Source organism: Aulonocara sp. 'chitande type north' Nkhata Bay, linkage group LG5, assembly GCF_057382095.1.
Source record: "Aulonocara sp. 'chitande type north' Nkhata Bay isolate Kocher_YH1m ecotype deep benthic linkage group LG5, A_spYH_male_GT1.1, whole genome shotgun sequence".
Lineage (NCBI taxonomy): Eukaryota > Metazoa > Chordata > Actinopteri > Cichliformes > Cichlidae > Aulonocara > Aulonocara sp. 'chitande type north' Nkhata Bay.
In genome coordinates, this window is record NC_141348.1 from 30,371,301 (window position 1) to 30,392,946 (window position 21,646).

The 21,646-nt window shown below is 40.1% G+C and overlaps 2 protein-coding genes across 3 annotated transcripts; one reads left to right on the top strand and one right to left on the bottom strand.

Annotated features, from left to right (window-relative positions):
- Window positions 1-1,575: 1,575 nt before the first annotated feature.
- appl1 (adaptor protein, phosphotyrosine interaction, PH domain and leucine zipper containing 1) lies at window positions 1,576-17,311 on the top strand. 2 transcript variants are annotated; one of them, XM_086292964.1, is made up of 23 exons: window positions 1,576-1,787; window positions 3,186-3,284; window positions 3,386-3,445; window positions 5,496-5,567; window positions 5,714-5,801; window positions 6,064-6,105; window positions 7,158-7,216; window positions 7,932-8,078; window positions 9,159-9,241; window positions 9,335-9,496; window positions 9,710-9,898; window positions 10,008-10,050; window positions 10,123-10,179; window positions 10,598-10,689; window positions 10,956-11,135; window positions 11,462-11,514; window positions 11,872-12,046; window positions 12,231-12,267; window positions 12,368-12,508; window positions 12,593-12,643; window positions 12,725-12,814; window positions 13,391-13,526; window positions 13,700-17,311. In XM_086292964.1, the coding sequence occupies exons 1-23, from the start codon at window positions 1,734-1,736 to the stop codon at window positions 13,705-13,707; spliced, it is 2,118 nt and encodes a 705-aa protein (XP_086149090.1). In that variant the 5' UTR covers window positions 1,576-1,733; the 3' UTR covers window positions 13,708-17,311. The 2 variants fall into 2 exon arrangements, with proteins under 2 accessions (XP_086149090.1, XP_086149089.1); XM_086292963.1 differs by having other exon boundaries at window positions 1,577-1,787; window positions 13,391-17,311.
- Window positions 17,312-18,697: 1,386 nt separating this feature from the next.
- Window positions 18,698-20,719, bottom strand: LOC147330963 (tripartite motif-containing protein 16-like). Its single transcript, XM_086294260.1, has one exon. The coding sequence runs from the start codon at window positions 20,698-20,700 to the stop codon at window positions 19,009-19,011; it is 1,692 nt and encodes a 563-aa protein (XP_086150386.1). The 5' UTR covers window positions 20,701-20,719; the 3' UTR covers window positions 18,698-19,008.
- Between the last annotated feature and the right edge of the window lie 927 nt (window positions 20,720-21,646).

Below are 21,646 nucleotides of genomic sequence, written 5' to 3' on the forward strand. Positions count from 1 at the left end.
TATATTTCTTCACTTCAATATATGGGCTGCAAATAGAGGTGACGTGGGACACAAGTGGTGACACCCCTGCTCTAAAGGTTTATAGTAAGTGAAATCTGAGGCTGGACACTGAGGAAGGAGAAATAACTTGTATTGATTGGCTAGGAAGTGAAATCAAGCTGGAAAGGATTAATCAAGAATAGAATGGAAATGTACTACAAGTGAAGAGAATGTGTTGAGAGGATGGAAGGAGTACTCTGAGGACCTGATAAATGAAGAAAACGAGAGGGAGGAGAGGACGTGTTGGCTGAAAGTTAGTGGATCGGGAATTGCAGAGGATTAGTGAGGAGGTGAGGAGCTATGAAGAGAATGAAGAGTGCAAAGATTGGTCCAGATGACTGCTGAGGTAGCGTGATGTCTAGCTCTGAGGCCACTGATGTTTGCAATGGTGATCACAGTGGTCAACAGAAGATGTAGGTAGGAGTCTCCCTGGACTATGAGGTTTGCAGATGTCATTCTGAGAGTATGGAGAGGTTGGAAGAGAGCCTGGAGCAGTGGAGGTGTAAAAATTAAAGTCGGCAGAAACAAGACAGACTACATGAGTATGAATGAGAGGGAGAAAGGTTTAACAGTGAGGCCACAAGAACCAGAAGTAGTGAAGTTGGATAAGTCTAAATATCTGGGGTCAACTGTCCATAGTACGGAGACTGCACATAAGAGGTGAAGAAGACAAGCATGGAGTAGGTGGAGACAAGTGTCTGGGGTGATTTGTGGCAGAAAGATAGCATCAAAAGTGAATGGTTTGAAGGTAATAAGACCTGCGATGATGTACGGTTTGGAGATGGTGGCACTGACAAAAAAACAGGAGGAGGACCTGCAGGTGTTAAGATTTTCATTGGGGGTGAACAGGATGGACATGCTTAGGAATGAGTATTGTATGAGAGGGACAACGCAGAGTGTTTTGGAAACAAAGTTAGAGATGCAAGGCTAAGAGAGTTTTGATATGTGCAGCGGAGGGACAGTGGATATATTGGACAAAGGATGTTGAATACAGAGGTGCCAGGCTGGAGGAAAGGAGAAGGAGCACAGAGAAGATTCATGGATGTAGTTATGGAGGACCTGCAGAAGGTTGAAGATGTCCAGGATAGGATCAGATGGAGGCAGATGATCCACAGTAGCAACCGCTAAAAAAAAGCAGCTAAAAGAAGATTTATTATTCTGCTCATCATCATTATCATCATCATCATCATCATCATCATTTCTCAACAAACAATTATATTTGTAAACATGGTCATTTTATATGGTTTGTGGTAATAATTTTGGAAAGTTGAACATTTCAAAATTTAAATATCTGTTACAAAAATACTATTCGTAAAAAACGCGTTTTTAAAATATTGTACAAAATGTGGCGTCAGTAAATTTCTGAATAAGATTAAAAAATATTTCAACAGGAAACTCGCCGAAGTAGTTGCCATTACGGCTCTAACGTGTACGCGCTATCCCTGTATCACTGAACTGATGGTTAGAGCCAAAATGGCGAATATTCCTTTAAAAAATAAGCCAATCACATTGGCTTCATTTTCTTCTATCCAATCCAAAACCCCGTAGAGGGCGTGGCATGTGGAACCGGGAGGAGCTGTTTTGGGGTGTTGTGAATCCGTGTAGCCCAGAAATCCTGAGTGGGAGTTGTCGGACCGATTTGTTGTGTGTTTGTCTTGCGTTTCTCAGAGATTATCAACACGCCTGCAGCAGCTATGCCCGGGATAGAGAAGCTACCGATAGAGGAGACGCTGGAGGACAGCCCGCAGGTAACAGCTCTACTCCCCGAGGGCTTCAGCTAAAAGCTAATTCTAGCCACGTCTATAGCTAGGCTAACTGTCTTTGTAGACTGTTTGCCAACATCCATCGGAATGGTGCTAATCGCTAACGGCACAGCTAACCACAGCTTCTCAAGCGGGATACTTCAGCTATGCAGTGGGATCATAAACTGACTGCTTTATGGATCAGGTGATGGAAGCTTTCGCCAAGCTGCCAGATCCTAAAATGTCAGAGTTAGTGCTGGTTTGCACATAAATTAACGGTTAACCTGCAACTTCCGTAGCCACTAAGCTAATCATTCCTCCCTCTTCCCCAGTAATGGTTATCTGGTCAAACACCAGTGTTGTATTTCTGTTGGTGTCACACCGTGCCCAAAGCTTCAACCGCACTGCTGCAGATGGACAGAAAAACAACTCGAGCAGTGATGTTGTTTCCTGAAAATTTTAGGAATAACACCTGCTGTGACATCACGGATTGAGGTGTGGTCAAAGTGTATAAACTTACTTGGTTTGAAGCTGCACATACCCAGGATTTACTTACGTTAACTGTCAGAATAATCTGGGTATCAGCTCTCAAAGCACAGGGACATTCTTGCTGCTCTCAAGCACAAAAATCATTTGCAAGAGCGAAAAGAATTTGCATAACCGTTTTTTCAACCCTGAAAATGTAATGTGGCTATCTCATGTTTCTAAGAAATTATAAGAGCATTAAAATAAGGGAAACTAATTTTGACAAATGCCTGTACTCTGATGGACTGAAACTCAGACATATTCATAATACGAAGATAAAGTTTTGCATGACCTTATTAGATATGTTAAAGTTATAGAGTAGAAAAAAATCAGCTGACTCTATCAGGGTCGGGTGGGAACTTTTCAAGCTGGTATGACTCTGGAGTCTTTGCAAAATCTTTTAGTCTATATAACTAATGATTTATGCTTCATCCACTCCAGTCTCTTATTAACTCTCTCGGTGTACATTAGGCGTCAGCTCTGTTATATTTGTAATTTAACAGTGGGAGCTGGAGAGAAACCAGGTTACCGCAGCAGTAAAATCTGATTTACAGCAAGGTGAAATACATTCAGGATAATCACACAACAGGTTGCAACCATTCAGCTTTCAGGAAAACAGCCTGAGAGTGTGATTTATTTCTCACAGTGAGTAATGCCTTGAAAAAGACAGGGACCAGCAGGATGTTAAGACACACCTTGAGAGCAGCAGTAGGTGTTTGATTTGCAGAAATGTAGAAATGTATGCGGGTGAAGTTTTTGGCACTCGCATAGGAAATTTTCTGGGGGCAAGTAAGCTGAGTATGGTTTCACAAACGGATCATGTAGTTAAATCAGCTGCATGATGTTTGTTTGTTTGTTTTTGATGGTTTTTGTTTGCAGACACGGTCTCTGCTGGGAGTTTTTGAGGAGGACACTGCAGCCATCTCCAACTACTGCACACAACTGTATCAGGCCATGCAGAGGATTTATGATGCACAGGTACACACACATACACTCACTCACAAAAACACAAAATCAATAATGTGCTGCTGTTTGGATAGTGTGTGTCCAGCTCTTAGTGCTGTGGATTTGTCTTCCAGAATGAGCTGAGTGCTGCAACACACCTGACCTCCAGACTGCTGAAAGAATATGACAAACAGGTAGGAAATGCCATATTTGTCCCAACCACAGCACAAGTGTACACACTCAAACACTAGATTATTTTATTATTTTTATTATTATTACAAAGAAGTGCTGGACACTAAATATCTGAAAGCTTCACAAATGAATCACCCTTGAACCAACTGAGATCTCTCTGTGGACATTAAGCTTAGGATCAGGATTTTTTCATAGCCAGCCGGCAATATATAAATGACTAACTTTGTGTTGTGCATGGATTGTTTCACACATTCCCTTGGGGGAAGTTTGACTTGGCTGAGATACCTCACTATTAACTTCTAACTTGGCTAAACTTCATCAATCCTGTTTTATAATAATACATTTTATTTGTGAGCGCCTTTTTAAAACCCAAACTCACCATACAAAGCATAGAAGACAACTGGTAGTAAGGATAAAAATCAGCATTAGACAATAATTGGAGTTAGGGCTGTTCGATATAACGATATACATCGGATGACGATAAAAAAACGTCTATCGTTTCATTTCGTGGTGTCACAAAATAAACTGTTTAAGGCAATATTTTTTCATTGTTTTGATGGTCACTGTAGTGGCTATATTAATTTCTTAAAGTTCTCTCTTTCTCTTATATTTAATATAACCACACTACGGACGGACAAGCGCCTGTTTTTATGCGTTGTCGTTAGCAACAACGACGGTAACAGCATCGCGTGTCCGCTTGTTTATGTTCCACATAAACCTTTCACAATAAAGCTCAAGATCCTGTTGAGACTTTTCAAAATAAACTGAATCACGTGAAAGAGCAGATTATTTACGGATGAGAAGTAAAAAAGAGCCACCAGGTGCTAAAAAATAAACCTTAGACTCAAACGTCAGAACAGGCTTTTCCCCGCAGCACGCCGTGTAATAAATACTCACAAAGAAAACGTCGGCCTTTACAACTTATGTCTAAAAATGTATCGTTTCATGCATCGGTTAAAACACTCGACTCCAGCTACATGATGCGCAGCTGGAAACACTTCCCGCAAGACGAGCTGCCCGAGATTCACAGAATTTACAGAAAATGTTACATTTTTGTGATTTATATCGTTATCGGGACGATAGAATTCTTATTTCGGGATATGAGATTTTGGTCATATTGCACAGCCCTAATTGGAGTCACTTCTCTGGAGAATCGTTTGGGAGTTGAAAGAATTTGGACTGTTTTTAGTTCCCAGCGGTGCCTCACTATTTGACTGATTTTTGGAAATTAAGGAGGATTCATGCAATTCAAAATACTCCAGAAGCTGTCTGGCCCACTGCTACAGGCCATTCGATCCTTATACAACCGTTGCAAGAGCTTGGTCCGCATAGCCAGCAATAAGTCAGACTCATTCCTGGTGGGCGTTGGACTCTGCCAGGGCTACCCTTTGTCACTGATTCTTTTCATAATTTTTATGGACAGAATTTCTAGGTTGTAGGCAAGTGGCGAAAGGCTTCCACTTGGGCGGTCTCAGAATCTCGTCTCTTGAGTTGAGTTGAGTTTTCTAAAAGTTTTCTTAATTCTGCCATAGTTTCACTTGTGAGATTTCTTTTAAGCTACCCCCATTTCCCTAAGAATGCTCTGCTTTTTTGGAAGTCACTGTTCTGAAAAACATTTTTGGAGCCAGCTTTAAGTGGTCAATTGGGAGAACTGCAGGTTTTGGCACTGCTTGGTGTGGCTTCCCAGTCTTATCACACAAGCCACAGGCCTTGCTGTTATAACAGCCTATCTTCGTTATACCAATAGACCCTTAAAAAAGGGCAATAAAATACTAAATGTCAGCCTTGTAATACCATCCATTATACTTATCACCCTAACCGTAATACTGTAACAACGAGCCTCTTATTTGTTACTTCACACACATCTGCCTTTACCACACCTCTGTGAAATTTAGTCTGGCCATTCCTGTCTTCTAGAAACAGCTTTGGATCAGCATTATTCAGATTTTTTCTTTACCATAATAGAAAATATTAGCGGTTTTAATAACATCCAGAAATCTATGTGTTAATCTCAGCTGTGTAATGTTTCCTTATTGTTGCTGTTGTTTGCAGCGTTTTCCTCTCGGGGGTGATGATGAGGTGATGAGTTCTACTCTGCAACAGTTTGCAAAAGTCATAGATGAAGTGAGTTAGGTTTGCATGTTTTGATGTCCCAAACAGGCAAATTTGGTGCAAAATAAAAAGAATAAGAAAAACTTGTGTTATATTTGTGTTTGTTCATCTGATTCATGGTTAGGATTTTAACTTCCTCCTTCTCTTCCTCTTTCTAGCTCAGCTCCTGTCATGCTGTCTTGTCCACACAACTTGCTGATGCCATGATGTTCCCCATCACTCAGTTTAAAGAGCGAGACCTGAAGGGTAGAAAACACTTTAAGCTCTTTCACCCAGTTTTGAAACTGTTTTAGAGACGTTAATAATGTATAATGACAATTTTCAGTTTACTAGTTTGCCATCAACAGTGACACATAATGTAAATTATTTTCTGCATTGCTATGTTAGTTGTTTACTTTCAATATTAATATTTAATATTTATGGTAGTAGAATTAATCTGAAGCAGCAGCTCTTGCTACATAAACAGATGCACTTTGCTCTCTAATGTGAGTTTTTTTTGTCTCTCCAGAGATCCTTACTCTTAAAGAAGTCTTCCAAATAGCCAGTGATGGTAAGCTGTACCTCATAAACTACAGTCAGTGCACTTTATTGCCTACACATTACGCTTGCATTGCACCTCCAGTCATGAAAGCCCTTCCCATGAAGCCTCTGGCAGTTTTTGTGCTGATATTAATAACAAAGACGTTTGGGATCTCTGCAGAGTGATGGGGACTTTTACGTGCTCTACCTTTTAGCACATGCCGACCTCGCTCTGTAACTTTATGTGGTCTGCCACATTGTGACGAATTTGCTGTGGTTTAAACACTTCCTGTTTGTAATAATACCACTTACAGCTGATAATAGCATATCTAGGACGGAAGAAATTTCATAAATTGACTTGTTGCCAAGATGGCTCCTATTAAACTGCTATGCTCAAATGCAGTGAGCTCTTTAGAATGACCCATTCTTTCACGAATGTTTATAAAGACAGTTTGATTTTATACATCTGTGGAAATTGGACAGAAAATTCCTGAATTCAAACATTTAGAGGTGTGGTTCAGTACTTTTATACTACATATACTTTATGTCTAGATAAATCACACATGTGCAATATAAAGCCATCTGTTTCTGACCCGCGGTGTTTGAAAATTAGCGTAAGAGGCAGTATAATTCTTGGGCAGTCACTGTAGTGAGACTTTACTGCTGTTTAATTCAGGCAATGCAGCAGTTCATATCATACAGTTAACAAGACTTATATAAATGTTCATTTAACATTTAGTACTTTCATTTAACCTTTAACCATGTTTCCATTTGATCTTGGCAGCATGGCCCTCTGGAGGGGAAAAAAGTTGAACTCTGTATATCACAGTGCTTTCATCTCAGCTTTCATTTAAATCTTTTGTGATCTAGTAAATACTTAACTTTAGATCTTAAATTTTAGGCCCATATATAAAAGAAAAATTATTGAAATGGTAGAAATAGAAGCTAAATTACTTGCAATTGTGAAATTTAGTTTGTTTAGGTATTTTTAGTGTGCATTTCAGGCAGTTTCAAGTTTTCTAACTATTAAGAGGGCAAGATATATTTTACTATTAAAAATCTTTTCTGTGTCTCTGTGTGCAGATCATGACGTGGCGATTAACAGATACAGTCGCTTATCCAAAAGGAGGGAGAACGACAAGGTAACAGCTTTTAGGTTTACCATTCATGACTTCATACCTCAAACTATACATTGACTTTCGTGGTAATGGTTTTATTTTACATGTCCGTAAATGGTAAATCATAGTCTGGAAAGTTTTCTATTTAACTGTAAAAACATCCACAGTTAGATGGATAGAAGCTTAGCAGCTTTGTTTAGATTGGTTGGCTGAGCTGATAAGAAGAAGCTGCTTTTATGATTTAAATACAGCTGCAGGAGTCTGTGGATAATTTTCATATTTTGCATGTTCAGCACACTCATTGTGCTTTGTCAAAAAGACATATTAGTATGAACTTGGAACTGAAAGACCTAAATGCTTCCTCTGTTTTCCCTCAAACTTCCAAATCACTGAAGTTTATTCATTAAATTAGTAATTTTTGGTCATACCAGCAAATCTGTCATTTTTGGTCTCTATTTTGGTTTCTATAAAAATAATTTTACAGAATCTGCTATATTTAAAAAAATAACAGCAAAAACTCCTCAGTAGTATTTTTTTAATTAAAGTTACAGGAAGTGATGACTGTGTGGAAATGCAGCTGCAATGATAGATGGGGTTGGGTTGTTTTAAAAAGTCTCTCATCAAGTTTCACATTCCTCAAAGCAGCAGCTTCCTAGATGATTATCAAGACCAAATGATATTATGCGAGTGGATAATGTTATCTGGCTTTTTACTGAAATAAGAGTCTCGTGTGTTGCAGTTACGGGCGGAGGTGGTGGAGGATGTCTACACCTCCCGCAAGAAACAACACCAGACAATGATGCACTACTTCTGCTCACTGAACACTCTGCAGTACAAGAAGAAGACAGCTCTGCTGGAGCCACTGCTGGGATACATGCAGGCACAGGTGTGCACGCCTTTACTGCAGAGTAATTCAGTTCACATATATAAACTTCAGGAAAATCAGGCTCAGGAAGGGGCAGCCATCTGCTGCAACCAGTTGGGGGTGATGAGAGAGAGATGGGACTAGTGCACCTCAAAAATCCAACATTAGGTCTTAACCAAACGTTAACTGGATTCCATATCTGACTCAGGTCCGAAATTCTTTTCCCCCACGAAAAGCCAGAACAGTGTGAAATACACATCAAATCTTTAACTTGGCAAAATGTTAATCCCCCTGCTTGATTCTGGGAATTTTGGAAACAGCTTTGAAATTCTTTGGTAATCCTGCAAAACAATTCTGACAGACATTTTAAGCCTGACTGCTGAACTTTTATGTGAAGAAATGAAGTTTGATTTCATTGAAGTTTTTGCACTATCAGTGCAGGCACACAGTTTCATGTCAGGTGATATTCACACACACATGCGCATTAGTGGTGACACATTGTAATCAGGCTTGAATAGGGGAGGACCTGTAGCAACAAAGGTCAAGTAGTCTAAGACACGTGGGAAGCATCCAAGAATAGTTTATAACAAGAAAGAAACTCGATGGAAAACGCTGTGAGCTCAGAGAAGGATATGAAGGAAAATTTAAAGAAAAGGAAAAGATTGTGGTGCTCTTAGAGTCAGACTTTTTAATCTGATGGTGGATGTTGTTGATGTGGGTCTTAAACTAAAATGCCCCAAATATGGACTAAAAGAAAGTGCATTTTACGTGTGGTATAGGTACTCATTTTGTTTCCTTAACTTTCACGAAGAATGGTTCAGTGTATCCTTTGCTAAAGGAGGTAACAAAGGAAGCACTAAGGAGTGAGCTCTTATTGTGACGACCACACACACACTTCCAGGTAACTTCACTCAGTTAGGAATTCTGAAAACTGATGTCATCCACAGCCAGTGAATGAGGGCAAGAACAAACATGGTTTGCCTTTACTGCCAGAAGGGGGAGACAGAGTTTCTGCAAAGGAGATTTAATACCAAAACAGTGTGAAATCACATTTATTTGAAGTCAGCTCTGAAGTGACCAACCTGTTTTTGTTCTCCTCAGATCAGTTTCTTTAAGCTGGGGTCAGAAAATCTCACCCAGCAGTGGGAAGAGTTCCTGGGAACTATAGGAACCAGTGTCCAGAAGTAAGAACTCCTTCATCCCCAAACTGTTAATTAATTGTGGAGACAGGAAGATTTTAGCAATGAGTGACAATGAACATGTGAATGTATGTATAGTGTACGCCGGGAAATGGAGGAGGAGGTGGGGCAGATGCAACAGACCATCCAGGAGATGGAGAGGGCTTGTGACGCCCTTTATGCACCATGTGACCCCGACCCCGCCCACTCACCTGTGAGTCGCAACCTGACCAGGAAGCAGGGCTACCTGTACATCCGGAAGTAAGCCACAGGACGACTTCAGTGTTTTATTTCTTAGTGAGCTTTAATCCTGTTTCACCCACAGACCCAGAACAGTTTTTACATTGTGCATCTCTTATTGGGGTGACTGTAGCTCAGGAGGTAGAGGGGGTCATCTGCTAATTGGAAGGTTGGTGGTTTGATCCCTGACTGTAAACACTGTGAAATCCTTTTTGTGTCTTTGCTGTCTCACAGTAAGACTGGGCTAGTGTCATCATCCTGGGAGCGACAGTACTTCTTTACACAGGGTGGAAACCTGATGCAACAGGGCCGGGGAGAGGTGGCGGGCGGGCTGGTCACAGACCTTGACAACTCCTCCGTCATGGCAGTTGACTGTGATGACCGCCGATTCTGCTTTCAGGTCACTTCCTTTGATGGGAAAAAGTGAGAGGTCCTTTTTTATAGTTCTCTTCTCATATGTGCTCCGCCCCGCCCCTTTTTTTGTAATTCTTAGGTCAAAATAAAAATCATTTTCTTCTCTTTATTATGTCAGAGTGGTGACGCTGCAGGCGGAGAGCAGGAAGGAATGCGAGGAGGTAAAATACTCTAACTTTATGAAGCCTCCTTTGAGTTTGCTGCTGTTTTCTGATGTTGTCTCTCTCCACTAGTGGATCTCCACCATCAACAACATCTCAAGGAGGATCTACCTGAGTGAAAATGCAGAGGTTTGTGTCTGCTTCCTTCTTCTATCGACCTTCATGTTGCTTACCGTTCACTGTTGTATACCTTTGGCAGCTATTTTAGTTGTAGTCTAGCCAGGGAAGTATGTGTTGTAAAATATCAGCATCAATATTGTGAGATGGTGCAGAAGACCTTAAACTCTTTGCATGGGAAATTATAGATTTTCTGAGGAAACTACTTTGATTTGACTATTTGGCACAAGGTACTGGTAATGAAGATCTGATCTAATATCTGTCTTCCCACAAGGTTTTTGTAATTGTGCGACAGTACGCCAGTGCACAATTTCTAGACTTCAAGCAGGCTTCAGTAATAAATCACAGCAGCTTGGCACGTACAGAAGCAAAAACCTCTCTATTAGAAACCAGATGATCTCAGTAATTCCTAGTTACTTCTTGTTGGCAGGAGCTTGCAGCCAGAGTGAACCAATCCGCTCTTGAAGCCGTGACACCATCACCGTCCTTTCAGCAGAGACACGAGAGCATGAGACCAACCAGGTAGGAGTGTGTGTGGGTGAGTGGGTTGTCAAACTAGTTTGAGTTTTAGACTGGGTATTTCTACCTGTCCTCTCTGTTTGGGGGTTCCGATTTTTTCAAAATTAGGTTTAGGTGAGAGTAATGATTACCAACACCCTCACAACCTGCTGTCGGCTTCCATTATTTATTGAAGTAGGGCCGCAGGTGGTCCAGATTTCATTATGGAGCCCTGTCATCATCCTCTTTCTCTCCCTCTCTCGCTCTCTCTCTCTTTGTCTCCCATCCAGTAAGGGGCGAACGGGTCGAGCGAGCAGCATCAGCTCTGTGGGCTCCGAGCCATCGCCCGCTCTTTCTGTGCTCTCACTGGATGCACTGGTTGCCCCAGAAACACCCATCCAGTTTGACATAATTTCCCCCGTCAGTGAGGAGAACTCAGGACAAAGCAAAACAGCACCGCAGTCCAGCAGGTACGTGTCTGTCAGGGAAAATGATGAATCACTGTTTAAATTTCCAGCATGTGTTTCACAAACTAGCCGGCATCATAACGAGGCGATACCGCCTGACTGCGCAGCACCATCTGCTCAGATTTGAAGGTTCTGTGCTGCATGTGCTGCAGACAGTGCTTGTGAACATTAGAGTTCAAGCAGCTCTGCCTATATCTACTGTTTACATGGTCTGTGAAGCATGCAATGACAGAACAAAAAGCAAGCTAACTAAACTAATAATGTGAAGACAGATATATCTGAAGCTATGAAAATATGACTGTTTTGTGTGTTTATGTGCTTCTCTGCAGGAGAAGTAATCCATTTGGGGAGTCAGGAGAGAGCACAGCAGAAGACAGTGAAGGTACTCGTGTCTGTCTGTCTCGACTATTTTATCAATGTTTATTTATTTATTTACGTACGTCTTTATCTTCTAAATGACATTTATGACTATGCAGAGGTCATGTTAATGTTATAACTGGGATTCTGGATAATAACTCATGTAGAAAAAAGGTTTAAACTGCGTATTTATTTAGATTATAATGGGTTTTATTATTTCCATTATTATCCATAATTACAACCAGTTTAAAATAATTTAAAGTGATTTAATTATTAAAAAAGTACATTTAAACCACCAAAGAATCAGCTTTTACACAACTCGAGTGGAACCACAGCCATACATGAAGTATGTTTTGTTTTTTCTGGTTTTTGTGCTGCGTAGACTCGATCCTCCACCAGCTCTTTATCATTCGCTTCCTGGGCTCCATGGAGGTGAAGACTGCCGAGTCAGTGGATGTCATCTCTGAGACCATGAGGCAGATCCTGGCTGCCAGAGCCATCCACAACATCTTCAGGATGACCGAGTCCCACCTGCTGGTCACCTGCGACTGCCTCAAGTAGGAACTGCAGTGATCATTATGAGCGTGTTGGATGAAGCCGATGTTTGTTGTGTGACTAACTTCTTTTTGCAAAGCAAGCATGAGCCACGGGAACCACATTCAAGAAAAGATAAAATAAAATGCCAGCTTGAAAAAAATTGCAATTATCCTCTTATATTAAAATAGGTCTTTTATTTTTCAGGCTAATTGATCCTCAGACACAAGTGACGCGACTCAGGGTACGGTGACCGCAGTTTCTCCAGTTTTGTCTTGTTTCTAAGATTTGAGTTGTGTCACTTTTGTCTTTGCTAACTGGCATCCTGCTGTGTCTCGCTGCAGTTCCCTCTCTCCACTGTGGTGCAGTGTTTGTCCCATCAGGACAACAAGAGGCTGTTTGGTTTTGTTCTGCAGTCGGCAAGCGGGCGGAGCGACAGCCGAGCCATGTGCTACATCTTTGAATCCAACAACGATGGAGAGAAGGTTGTGTGTCCGTTTATCTGTTTGGCTGGCGGTGTAACACATCCTTCTTACTGTCTGATCGTCTGTCTTCTTCATGCTTTTCAGATCTGTGACAGCATCGGTCTGGCCAAGCAGATCGCCTTGCACTCGGAGATGGTAAAGACTGTAACCGGGGGTCATTCATGTGTTGCTGTGGATGTTTACGCTTGTTTTCTTATTGTTGCTCTTGTGATGCAGGACCGTAAAGCGGTGGAGAAGAAAAAGGAGGAGGATAAGGCCAAAGAGAAACAGAAGGAGGAACTGAGCAAGCAAAGACAGATCGAGAAGGTGATTTTTTTTACCTTTCAACACAAACCTTGCACTATTCCCGTGTTATAACGAATGTGCAGAGTATGCCGAGCAGCCAGGGGGTGTTTTTAGTCTGTAATACAATGTAAACATGGCCTATGACCCCATCATCACCACTTTAATTGAATAGTCTGTGAGTTTGTTGGACTTTGGGGTTCATCACTTAAAGACATTTTTGCTTTGTCTGACTTAAATGAATGAAAACATTATGTTTTACACTGCTGTGCAAAAATCTCAGCCACCATTTTTTTTCTTTTGTAGTTTGCATCCATGGAGCCAATTTTAACTCTTTACCCCTCGGTGTTACCCTTCAAGTGGTTCTTTTGTATTGGTCGTCAAACCACATAAATTTGTCATTAAGGGTACTGTGGCGGTTGTCAGATGTCATCTTTATAGTTCACTGTGCTTTTTTTGAAGGTCTTTCAAGTCTTTTTCCACACATTCTTAGTCCAGGTCTTACACTCGCCCCATTAAAAGCTCCATCTGCCACCAAATGCTGAAAACAACACCACGCGCAAGAAAAAGTTCACTCTTCTTCTCTTGACTGACTTTCAGGATCTGGAGGAGCAGAGCCGCTTGATCGCTGCATCAAGTCGCCCGGCCAACCCGCCTGGCTCTGACGGACAGTTCCTAGTGCTTAGCAACAGCCAGTCAGAGGACAGTGACGCTGGAGAGGAGGGGAAGAAGAAGGGTGAGTCTGAAGCTTAACGACACTCAGAGGATGCATGTTTTACCTCCCAGGCGAGTCCCAGCTGGTAAAATCGAGACCACAGCTCAGGAATCAGAGGAGGGGAACACCACTCGCCCACCTATCCGCCCGCCCGGACTGCCTGGAACTGAAAAACATGTGCTTCCTCTGTGCAGGACTCTGAAGCTTGTGATGGAGGCCTGTCACTCTAAAATGGAGGATATATCTAACGCACCCTCACTGTAAAAGGGAGGGAAGTAGGTGAGGAAACGCCTCATCCAGGACTCGTGTTTTATTCTGTGTTTAAAAAAACAAAAACAAACAAAGGAAAAAAAAATGCTGCTTTTATACCGGCTCCACTTTCAAGAAGAGACATGAATATAGATTAACCTCTAAGTTTCTGTTTTTATGTTTATTTTATAAGAAGAGCTAACAAAAATATGGAAGACGTAAAACAAAATGTGAGAAGAATATTGAACCTGGGTCTGTCGGTACCGGCTCTTGCATGAGTGCACTTTGAGAGGAAGTGATGGTTTTTTTACCCGTGATGAAGGTCCCAGAGGGCAACAGGACACCTCATCCACTTTCTCCATCAGTGTTGTTGATTTAAAAAAAAAGAAAAGAAAAAAAGAAAGAGGTCAGCTGATGATCTGAAACACAAACAGAAGATAGAAAGAGAGCCTGAGTCTTATTTTGAAAAGGTCATTTAAGGATTCCTTCCTTCCTTCCTTCCTTCCTTCCTTCCACTGGCTTCATTTCAGCACATCACAGTAGGTCTTCACTGATTAGTCAATTAATTGATAAATAGAAAATTAATTTTTAGTAACTGCTAACCAGCTGTTTTTCCAACACCGTGTTCAATTTATTAATATTGTTAGATGTTATTTAGCTGCAGAAAAATGTGGCTCGATTGTTCAGACACTGTTTAGACCAGGGGTGGAAAACGTATATTCTTTATAACGTTAAGTATATTTTTCTTTTTATGGAAACAGACATATGTAAACAACAGTTAGACCCTTAATGCTAATCAATTGACAGTAATGTTAATATAACTGTTAAGTAAAGTTTAAATCAACCCACTAAAGGGACATCTTACAGTCCACTGCAGCTCCATGTTTTTAATCTTGGACTTGAGTTGTGATTCACGGTTCAGAATCATCTTTATTTCTCTTATGCTGGACCTGGATTAAGCGTTTCACTGTAGCTATTGGTTTCTTTTTCTGGCATGCCTCACCTATAGATATATTCAAAGCTACACTTTAATGAGAATAATGGTCAGTTTTGGTCTGTTTTGGGGTTTTTTGGTGTATTTTTCCCACAAATATCACTTTAATCTTACTTAGTTACCTTGCATATTCCTCCTACAGTGGTTTAATCCTCCACTGACAGGGCCTGCCTCACTCTTTCAGAAACCATTAACAAAAGCCAGCTTTCTTCTGATTGGCTGCACTTTGGAAACAGAAAGTTTGAATAGCAGATAATAGATAATAATTATAATAGATTAACTTTAGAGATGCGGAACTCAAAACCTCCCGATTAAAAATTCAAATTTCGTAAGCCATCCAGTGGGCCGATTCAGCCCCTTAGATTATATGTTTGACACCCCTGGTATAGACCAAATGCAAAAATGAAAAATATTTGGCCTTAAGTGTGCTTGAGCTTTTACTGATAGTACCTGAAAGCAGCAGCTGAATGAAAGGTTCAAAGGGAAAAATTCATCCTGTAAGTTTTCAGACTTTCTTGTCTTTGCATGATTTGGTCTTTGCTCGCTGACAGTGAAGATTGCTGCTTTGAGCACCACAAAGTGAGTTCACATTAGTTACATTATAGTCAAGAAATGACGGATTATACACCAAAATGATCTATTTGATAAATGGCACTACAGGATAGAAGAAAAACGTGTACGTTTGACTTGACCACTGCCTTTAAAGATAAAAAGTCAGCATACGTTCAACTACCTGCACTCACTTTGTGCTTATATTTGATGGTTGAAAGTTTGAAGGATGGTGGGTTTTGTTTGATTTGTTTTGCTTTTTTAGTTTTTGTATTCAGACACCTTTGGATTTGACTCCCTGACATTAGAGACCTATGTTGTGATTGTTACCTGCTGAGAAAATTTAGACCACTTAAATTACACCTGTCGTTTTACTTATCATGAATACAACTTAACTTTTGTTCCTTTTGGTTCAAAGCTGAGCTCCAGATGGATCTAAGGTCCACTTCATCGACTTTCAGGTGCCAATATTAAAGGAAAAATCCACCTTTATTTTTATTTTCAAGTCTTGGTCTTGGACTAATTAAAGAAGCCACAAATTTCAGTTTACTTAAAGAGTCTGTAAGATTCTGTAAGGGTCTGTAGAACGAAGGTAAAAATTTTCATGGCTTCATTAAATATGAAGAAGTTATTTTAACTTAAAAAAAAAATCAGCTGAGTGTGAGGAAGTCAGCTGGGAGCTAAGTTTACATGGTGACTCGTGATGACGTTAACACGGCCACATGAACTCATCGTACTGGTTACTAAAGGTATCTGCTTAAGATAGAGGAAGTGCCCACAGTCCTCAACAGCATGAATAAATTTGTTTTGTGCACTAAAAAGACTTCATCTTTGGAGGATGCCCATTTGAATCTTAACATGCAGGAGCCTCGTATTTGCTCGTGTTAAATATTGGAGTGTACTTTTGTACAGATTTTACAGCAAAAACACAACCAGTATGAACATAAATATGAAAATTTGATTTAAACCAGAAAAAAAAATTCTATTTAAAAAAGACTTGGAAAAATTCTGAATTTAGATTTTTTTTTTTCTTGGGTATTTATTAGTGAAGCCATAATCATGCCATAATCAGTCCAGTATTCCAGCATTTCAAGCTGTTCGTATGCAGTGTTTGTATGTGTGTGTTAGCGTGCTGTAAGGGTCGGAGCCCATGTAAATGAAAGCAGAGTTTGCATGACAGTAACACTTGTTAATGAGCTCTCGTACCAATTAACCGTGAAGATTTAAGGCCACGTCAGTGAGCCAAAGATGCTTTTCTCTCCTCTCTCGGGGCTGTTCCGGGTGTGAATTGCTGGTCTGACATTTGCAAAGTTGGAGGTCTGTTAAAATAAATAAATAAATAAATAAATAAAAGGGAGAAAAGCACAAATTTCCCTCAAGTTCCCTCAAACTGAAAGGAGAACATGGCTTTCTGTGTTCATAAAAGAAAAACACTAGACTTTAAGCTCCTCTGATACAGTGTTGAAAAACCAATAACCACCTGTGTGTCATAAAAAACAGACTCCATCTTCTTTCACATTGCCTGCTGAGTCCGTTTCTTCTAATGTCTTAATATTTACCAGGCATGCATACGTGGGTCGTTGTTTGGGGCCTTTTATGTTCATCGCACATTTATTCATTAACTTGCATTTCATTTCCAGAGTGATTCACGATGATTATTTGTGGGGGGTTTTAAGTTTCATGTTCTTCATGTAGGGATGAAAGAGGCCACAGACACACCTCTCCGTTTGTGGGAGGTTAAAGTAGTGGAGATGTTTCTAAAAAGCCGAAATCAACAGTTACTGAAGATGATTTTATTTTTATTTTAGTTTTTTGGGACACGTGGGGGTGAGATGTTGCTTTCTTGTTTTTGCTGTAACCAAGTGAAAGGCTCGTGTTGACAGAGCTGCACTTTACAGACGAAGTAAACACGACAGGATCGCTGATGTTGAGCTGTAAATATGTTTCAGTGATTGATGTTCCCATGTCATGATTAAAAAAGGCTTTACGGTGATAATAAAGCACTAACTCCATCCGCCTGACTCAGTCTGCTCTTGTTTTTCACTTCAAGCAAAACTTCACCAGCAGCACGAGCTTCAGACAAACATAGAGTGAAAGGAACATTTAGACAAAGATTAAAAGGATTTGTCAGTTTTATTTATGTTTGTGCCGGCTATGACACAGTGGTGGTGCGGTGAGCTATACCGCTAGACCAAATGTATTTAATCTGTATTTTATTTGTGTAATGGCCAGCAGGGGGCAGCTGTTCTACAGGTCTATGAGCTGGCTTATTGGCAGTTTCCTGAAGAATTATGGGCTCAATAACTTCATTCAAGTCCTAGTTAATAAAACATGAAGCTCATTTAGTAAATTTTAGTCATTATATTGGTATACCTTTTTAACAAAACAAAACCATTATCTCTACGTAAGGTGGATCTGCAAATTGTTTTGCATTTTCATATGAAAAAATAGTTTTATACTAGTGATGATATTTAATGATGATAGTTTTCTGTCACATGATTTACATATTATTGTAGAAAATGATACTTTATGTAATACTGCAGTGTAAAAAAGCTTAATATATAAATAAAGCTACTTTTTTCCAATTTGGAAAAAAGTAGCTGTGTTAAATGAAAATATCACACTCTGAAATGGGTTGGAGCACAGTAAAATAAAATTATGTGAAATGCAAATTAAAATAAAAGAGCAGTGGAAAGTGGACAGATGATTTTTTTTTAATTCTTAATTAAAATGTCATATAATGATTGATAAAGGACAGAAGTATCTTTGTAAATAATAGGATTCAGGTGATTTGATTAAGTCAGACTTATTGTTTGACAAAGTGTGTACTGCTTAATTGCTATAATAACCTGAACTAAAAAGTTGAAACTGTGGGCATATACACCACGTTGCACATTCAAACCAACAATAGCTAAAGTGCTTTAAAGACGAGGAAATTTATTTTCCTCGTCTAAAAAGAAACAAATACAAGAAAAGCTGGAAGGTATGTTTTTACTGTTTGTTTTTTTTACTGTGATTTTTACTTTTGTCCTATGAACAAAAGTAAAAATCACAGACATTTTATGATCATTAAAATGTGTTTTATTTAGGAAAGTGATGATGATTTGCAAACTGATCAGTGGATAAAAATCCACTGATTTTAACCTACTTTATAGGTTTAAAGTATCTGTATTGGTATCGGCAATCACGGCCGTGTATTTACTTGGTATTGGACTGATACCAAAGTTTGCAATATCACACAGCATCACTAGATGAGTCACCTCATCATCAACTTAAAACAGCTTCTTGCATAGGGATGATCCACATATGCAGTATGTTTTCACCATAATTAAAAATGATCAAAAACACCTTTTTAAAAAATAAATAAATAAATAAATAAATTATTTGTTATGTATGAAAAACATTTATTTTCACACATTACATACAACAAATGATCTATTCAATAATGATAAGTTTTATATTTTGTTTGTCAATTTAGAAAACAACAAAAACACTCAGTTTGCCCTACAGATACATGCAAATGTATCATAGATTTCTTCACACATGTACAAATTAACGAGAGCAACATCTGTAATGAGGCAGCTCTGCTGATGTCTTCATTAAGTTAACATCATAAACTGGAAGACAAAAACATATAAAGGCATCAATACGAATATGAATTGTTATCAATGTATTTCGAATCCAGATTTAAACCCACTTGAATATGAAAGACTATAAATGTTTGAGTTCACAGAACTTGGCATAGGCTCCAAAAACACACCAATCATTAAGTCGAAGTCCAGCATGGAGCGGCTGAGTGAATGTGGTCTGCACTCTGTGGAGGAGGGTCATGGTTTCAGAGATGCTGTAGAAAGACAGAATACCTGCACAGTGGTCCAGGTACACTCCTATTCTGGAGGACTGAGGACCTGAGATGGGGGTTTGGATGTTGTTGTGCCAAAATGTATAACTGTTTTGGGAACATTTCAATGCCCAAGATCTTGCATTTCCTCCAAATCCACATTCATTCCCCATCCCCGCTCTGTTGATATTCTTGTATGCAACTGCTACATGAACTCCTCCTCTCCATTCAACTTCCCAGTAACAACGTCCAGTCAGTCTATCGGTGCTCAGAACCTGCCAGTAATCAGTGAATCTGTCTGGATGATCAGAATAGGGCTGTTGATTATTCATTGCTGTCGTTTTTCTGTTCCTCTCTGATAATAGCAGCCATGTGTTCGCTGTGTTTGGATCCAGTGTGATTTCATGTGATAATTTTAAGAATCCAGCTCTCCTCTTTGGCTCTGCTTGTGGATCTGAGAGTAAAACATCCACTTCAGTGACTATCAGTGAGATGTCTGTGCATTTCTCTCTCAGAATGTGCTGCAGACTATCTCTGACCTCTGACACAGCTGTTGTCACCACTTCAAAGTACCCCAGAGGACGGATATTGATACTGGATGATTCTGTTGACTCAGTGAGTGCTGACAGTGAGAGATAATTTTGTAGAAATTGGTTGTGATCCTCTGTGTTTAAGAGCGCTTTCAGCTCAGTGTCTTTCCTCTTCAGCTCAGTGATCTCCACCTCCAGCTTCTCCTGAAGCTCTTTGACTCGACTCACTTCAGTTTCCTGCTGGGATCTGATCTGCTGCTTCACATCAGAGCAGCTTTTCTGGATGAGGCAGATCAGCTCAGTGAAGAGCTTCTCACTGTCCTCCACTGCTTTATCAGCAGACTGACTGATGGCCTCCACCTCGTGTTGAAGGAGTTTCACATCTTTTTCTCTGTCCTGGATTCTCTGCTGGATATTTTCTTGACTCACCTCGAGCTCCTTCTGCCTCTCAGTCCTTTCTGCTGCAGCTGAGATCGTGTTGTGGCCTTTATGTTCATCCATTGAGCAGAGATAACAGATGCTCTGATGATCAGTACGGCAATAAATCTTCATCACCTCATCATGACGAGAGCAGATGTTGTCCTGGAGCTTCTTGGACGGCTCCACCAGCTTGTGTTTCTTGAATGTAAGCGAATCATAGTGTGGCTGGAGGTGTTTCTCACAGTAAGACGCCAGACAGATTAAACAAGACTTCATGGCTTTCAGTTTTACTCCAGTGCAGAAATCACAGGCCACATCTTCAGGTTCAGCATAACTGTGATCAGAAGGAGCAGCTTGGAGCCCAATCTTCTTCAGCTCAGCCACTAAATCTGCTAACATGGTGCTCTTCACCAGCGAAGGCCTTGGTGTGAAAGTCTGCCTACACTGGGGGCAGCTGTGGATTTGCTTTGTATCCTCCGAATCCCATTGAGTTTTAATACAGTTCATGCAGTAGCTGTGTCCACAGGGAATGGTCACCGGATCCGTCAGTAAATCCAAGCAGATTGAACAGCAGAATTTTTCCTTGTCCATTAGATTTTTGTGCTGCGCCATTTCACTCTCTCAGTGACTCTCGTTTAGTTTCGCTTTGTCTGAACAGAAACAAACTCTGTTCTCTGAAGGGAACAGATCTCTGCTCTCAACCACCTCCCACAGGAAATGAGGCTGAACTGCAACTGCTCTTGGCAGCATGTCGTTTAAATCCATCCTTAAAAATAGAGATCAGTAAAGAGGAAGTGCCATAGAAATATCGCGATAGAGCTACAAAAAGCTGTTATGAGATGCAGATTATGCTTTGCATGCAAGCATGACATGCTGTGACATGTAGCAGCTTAGAAATCATTTAATATTTTTCCTCATGTTTTGGAAAATTAGTTATCAAACTTTACATTTTGAATCTAATCTTAGTTTAATTCAATTCCGTTTTATTTATACAGCACCAAATCACATCTTTTCCATCTCTGAAAGTGAAGCTTTAACATCTTTTTTTATTTTTTTACCTTTACCTGGCAGAACAAGCCACGGTGGAGCCACCAAGTGCACTACTCGGACTGGTTCAAGAAAACAGAGGTGCACAGAGGTGGACTACATCTTACACAGAGGAAGCAATCTGGAAAGGATAGAAGACCTAAGGTGTTGTTAGGGGAGAATGTTAAGAAGAGGAAGTAAATGAAGGCAGAGGCAAGGATTAAGTGGTGGAAGGTGAAGAAGGAGGAATGTTGCACAAAGTTCAGCAAGGGGTTAAGACAGGCACTGCGTAGTAGAGAAGACATTTCACTAGGAAAAGTACAGCACTAGCTGTTTGGTGTATCCACTGAACAGAGTCAAGAGGACAAGGAGACTTGATGGTGAAATGAAGGAGGACAGGAAAGTATTTACTTTTAATTCTTATTCTTATTTTTATTTTCATGTCTATTTAAGCGTAATTTATGACAGTATGTTTGCACTGAAGCACCGCAGCAATTTCCTAATGTTGTAAACCTGCTCAACATTTGGCAAT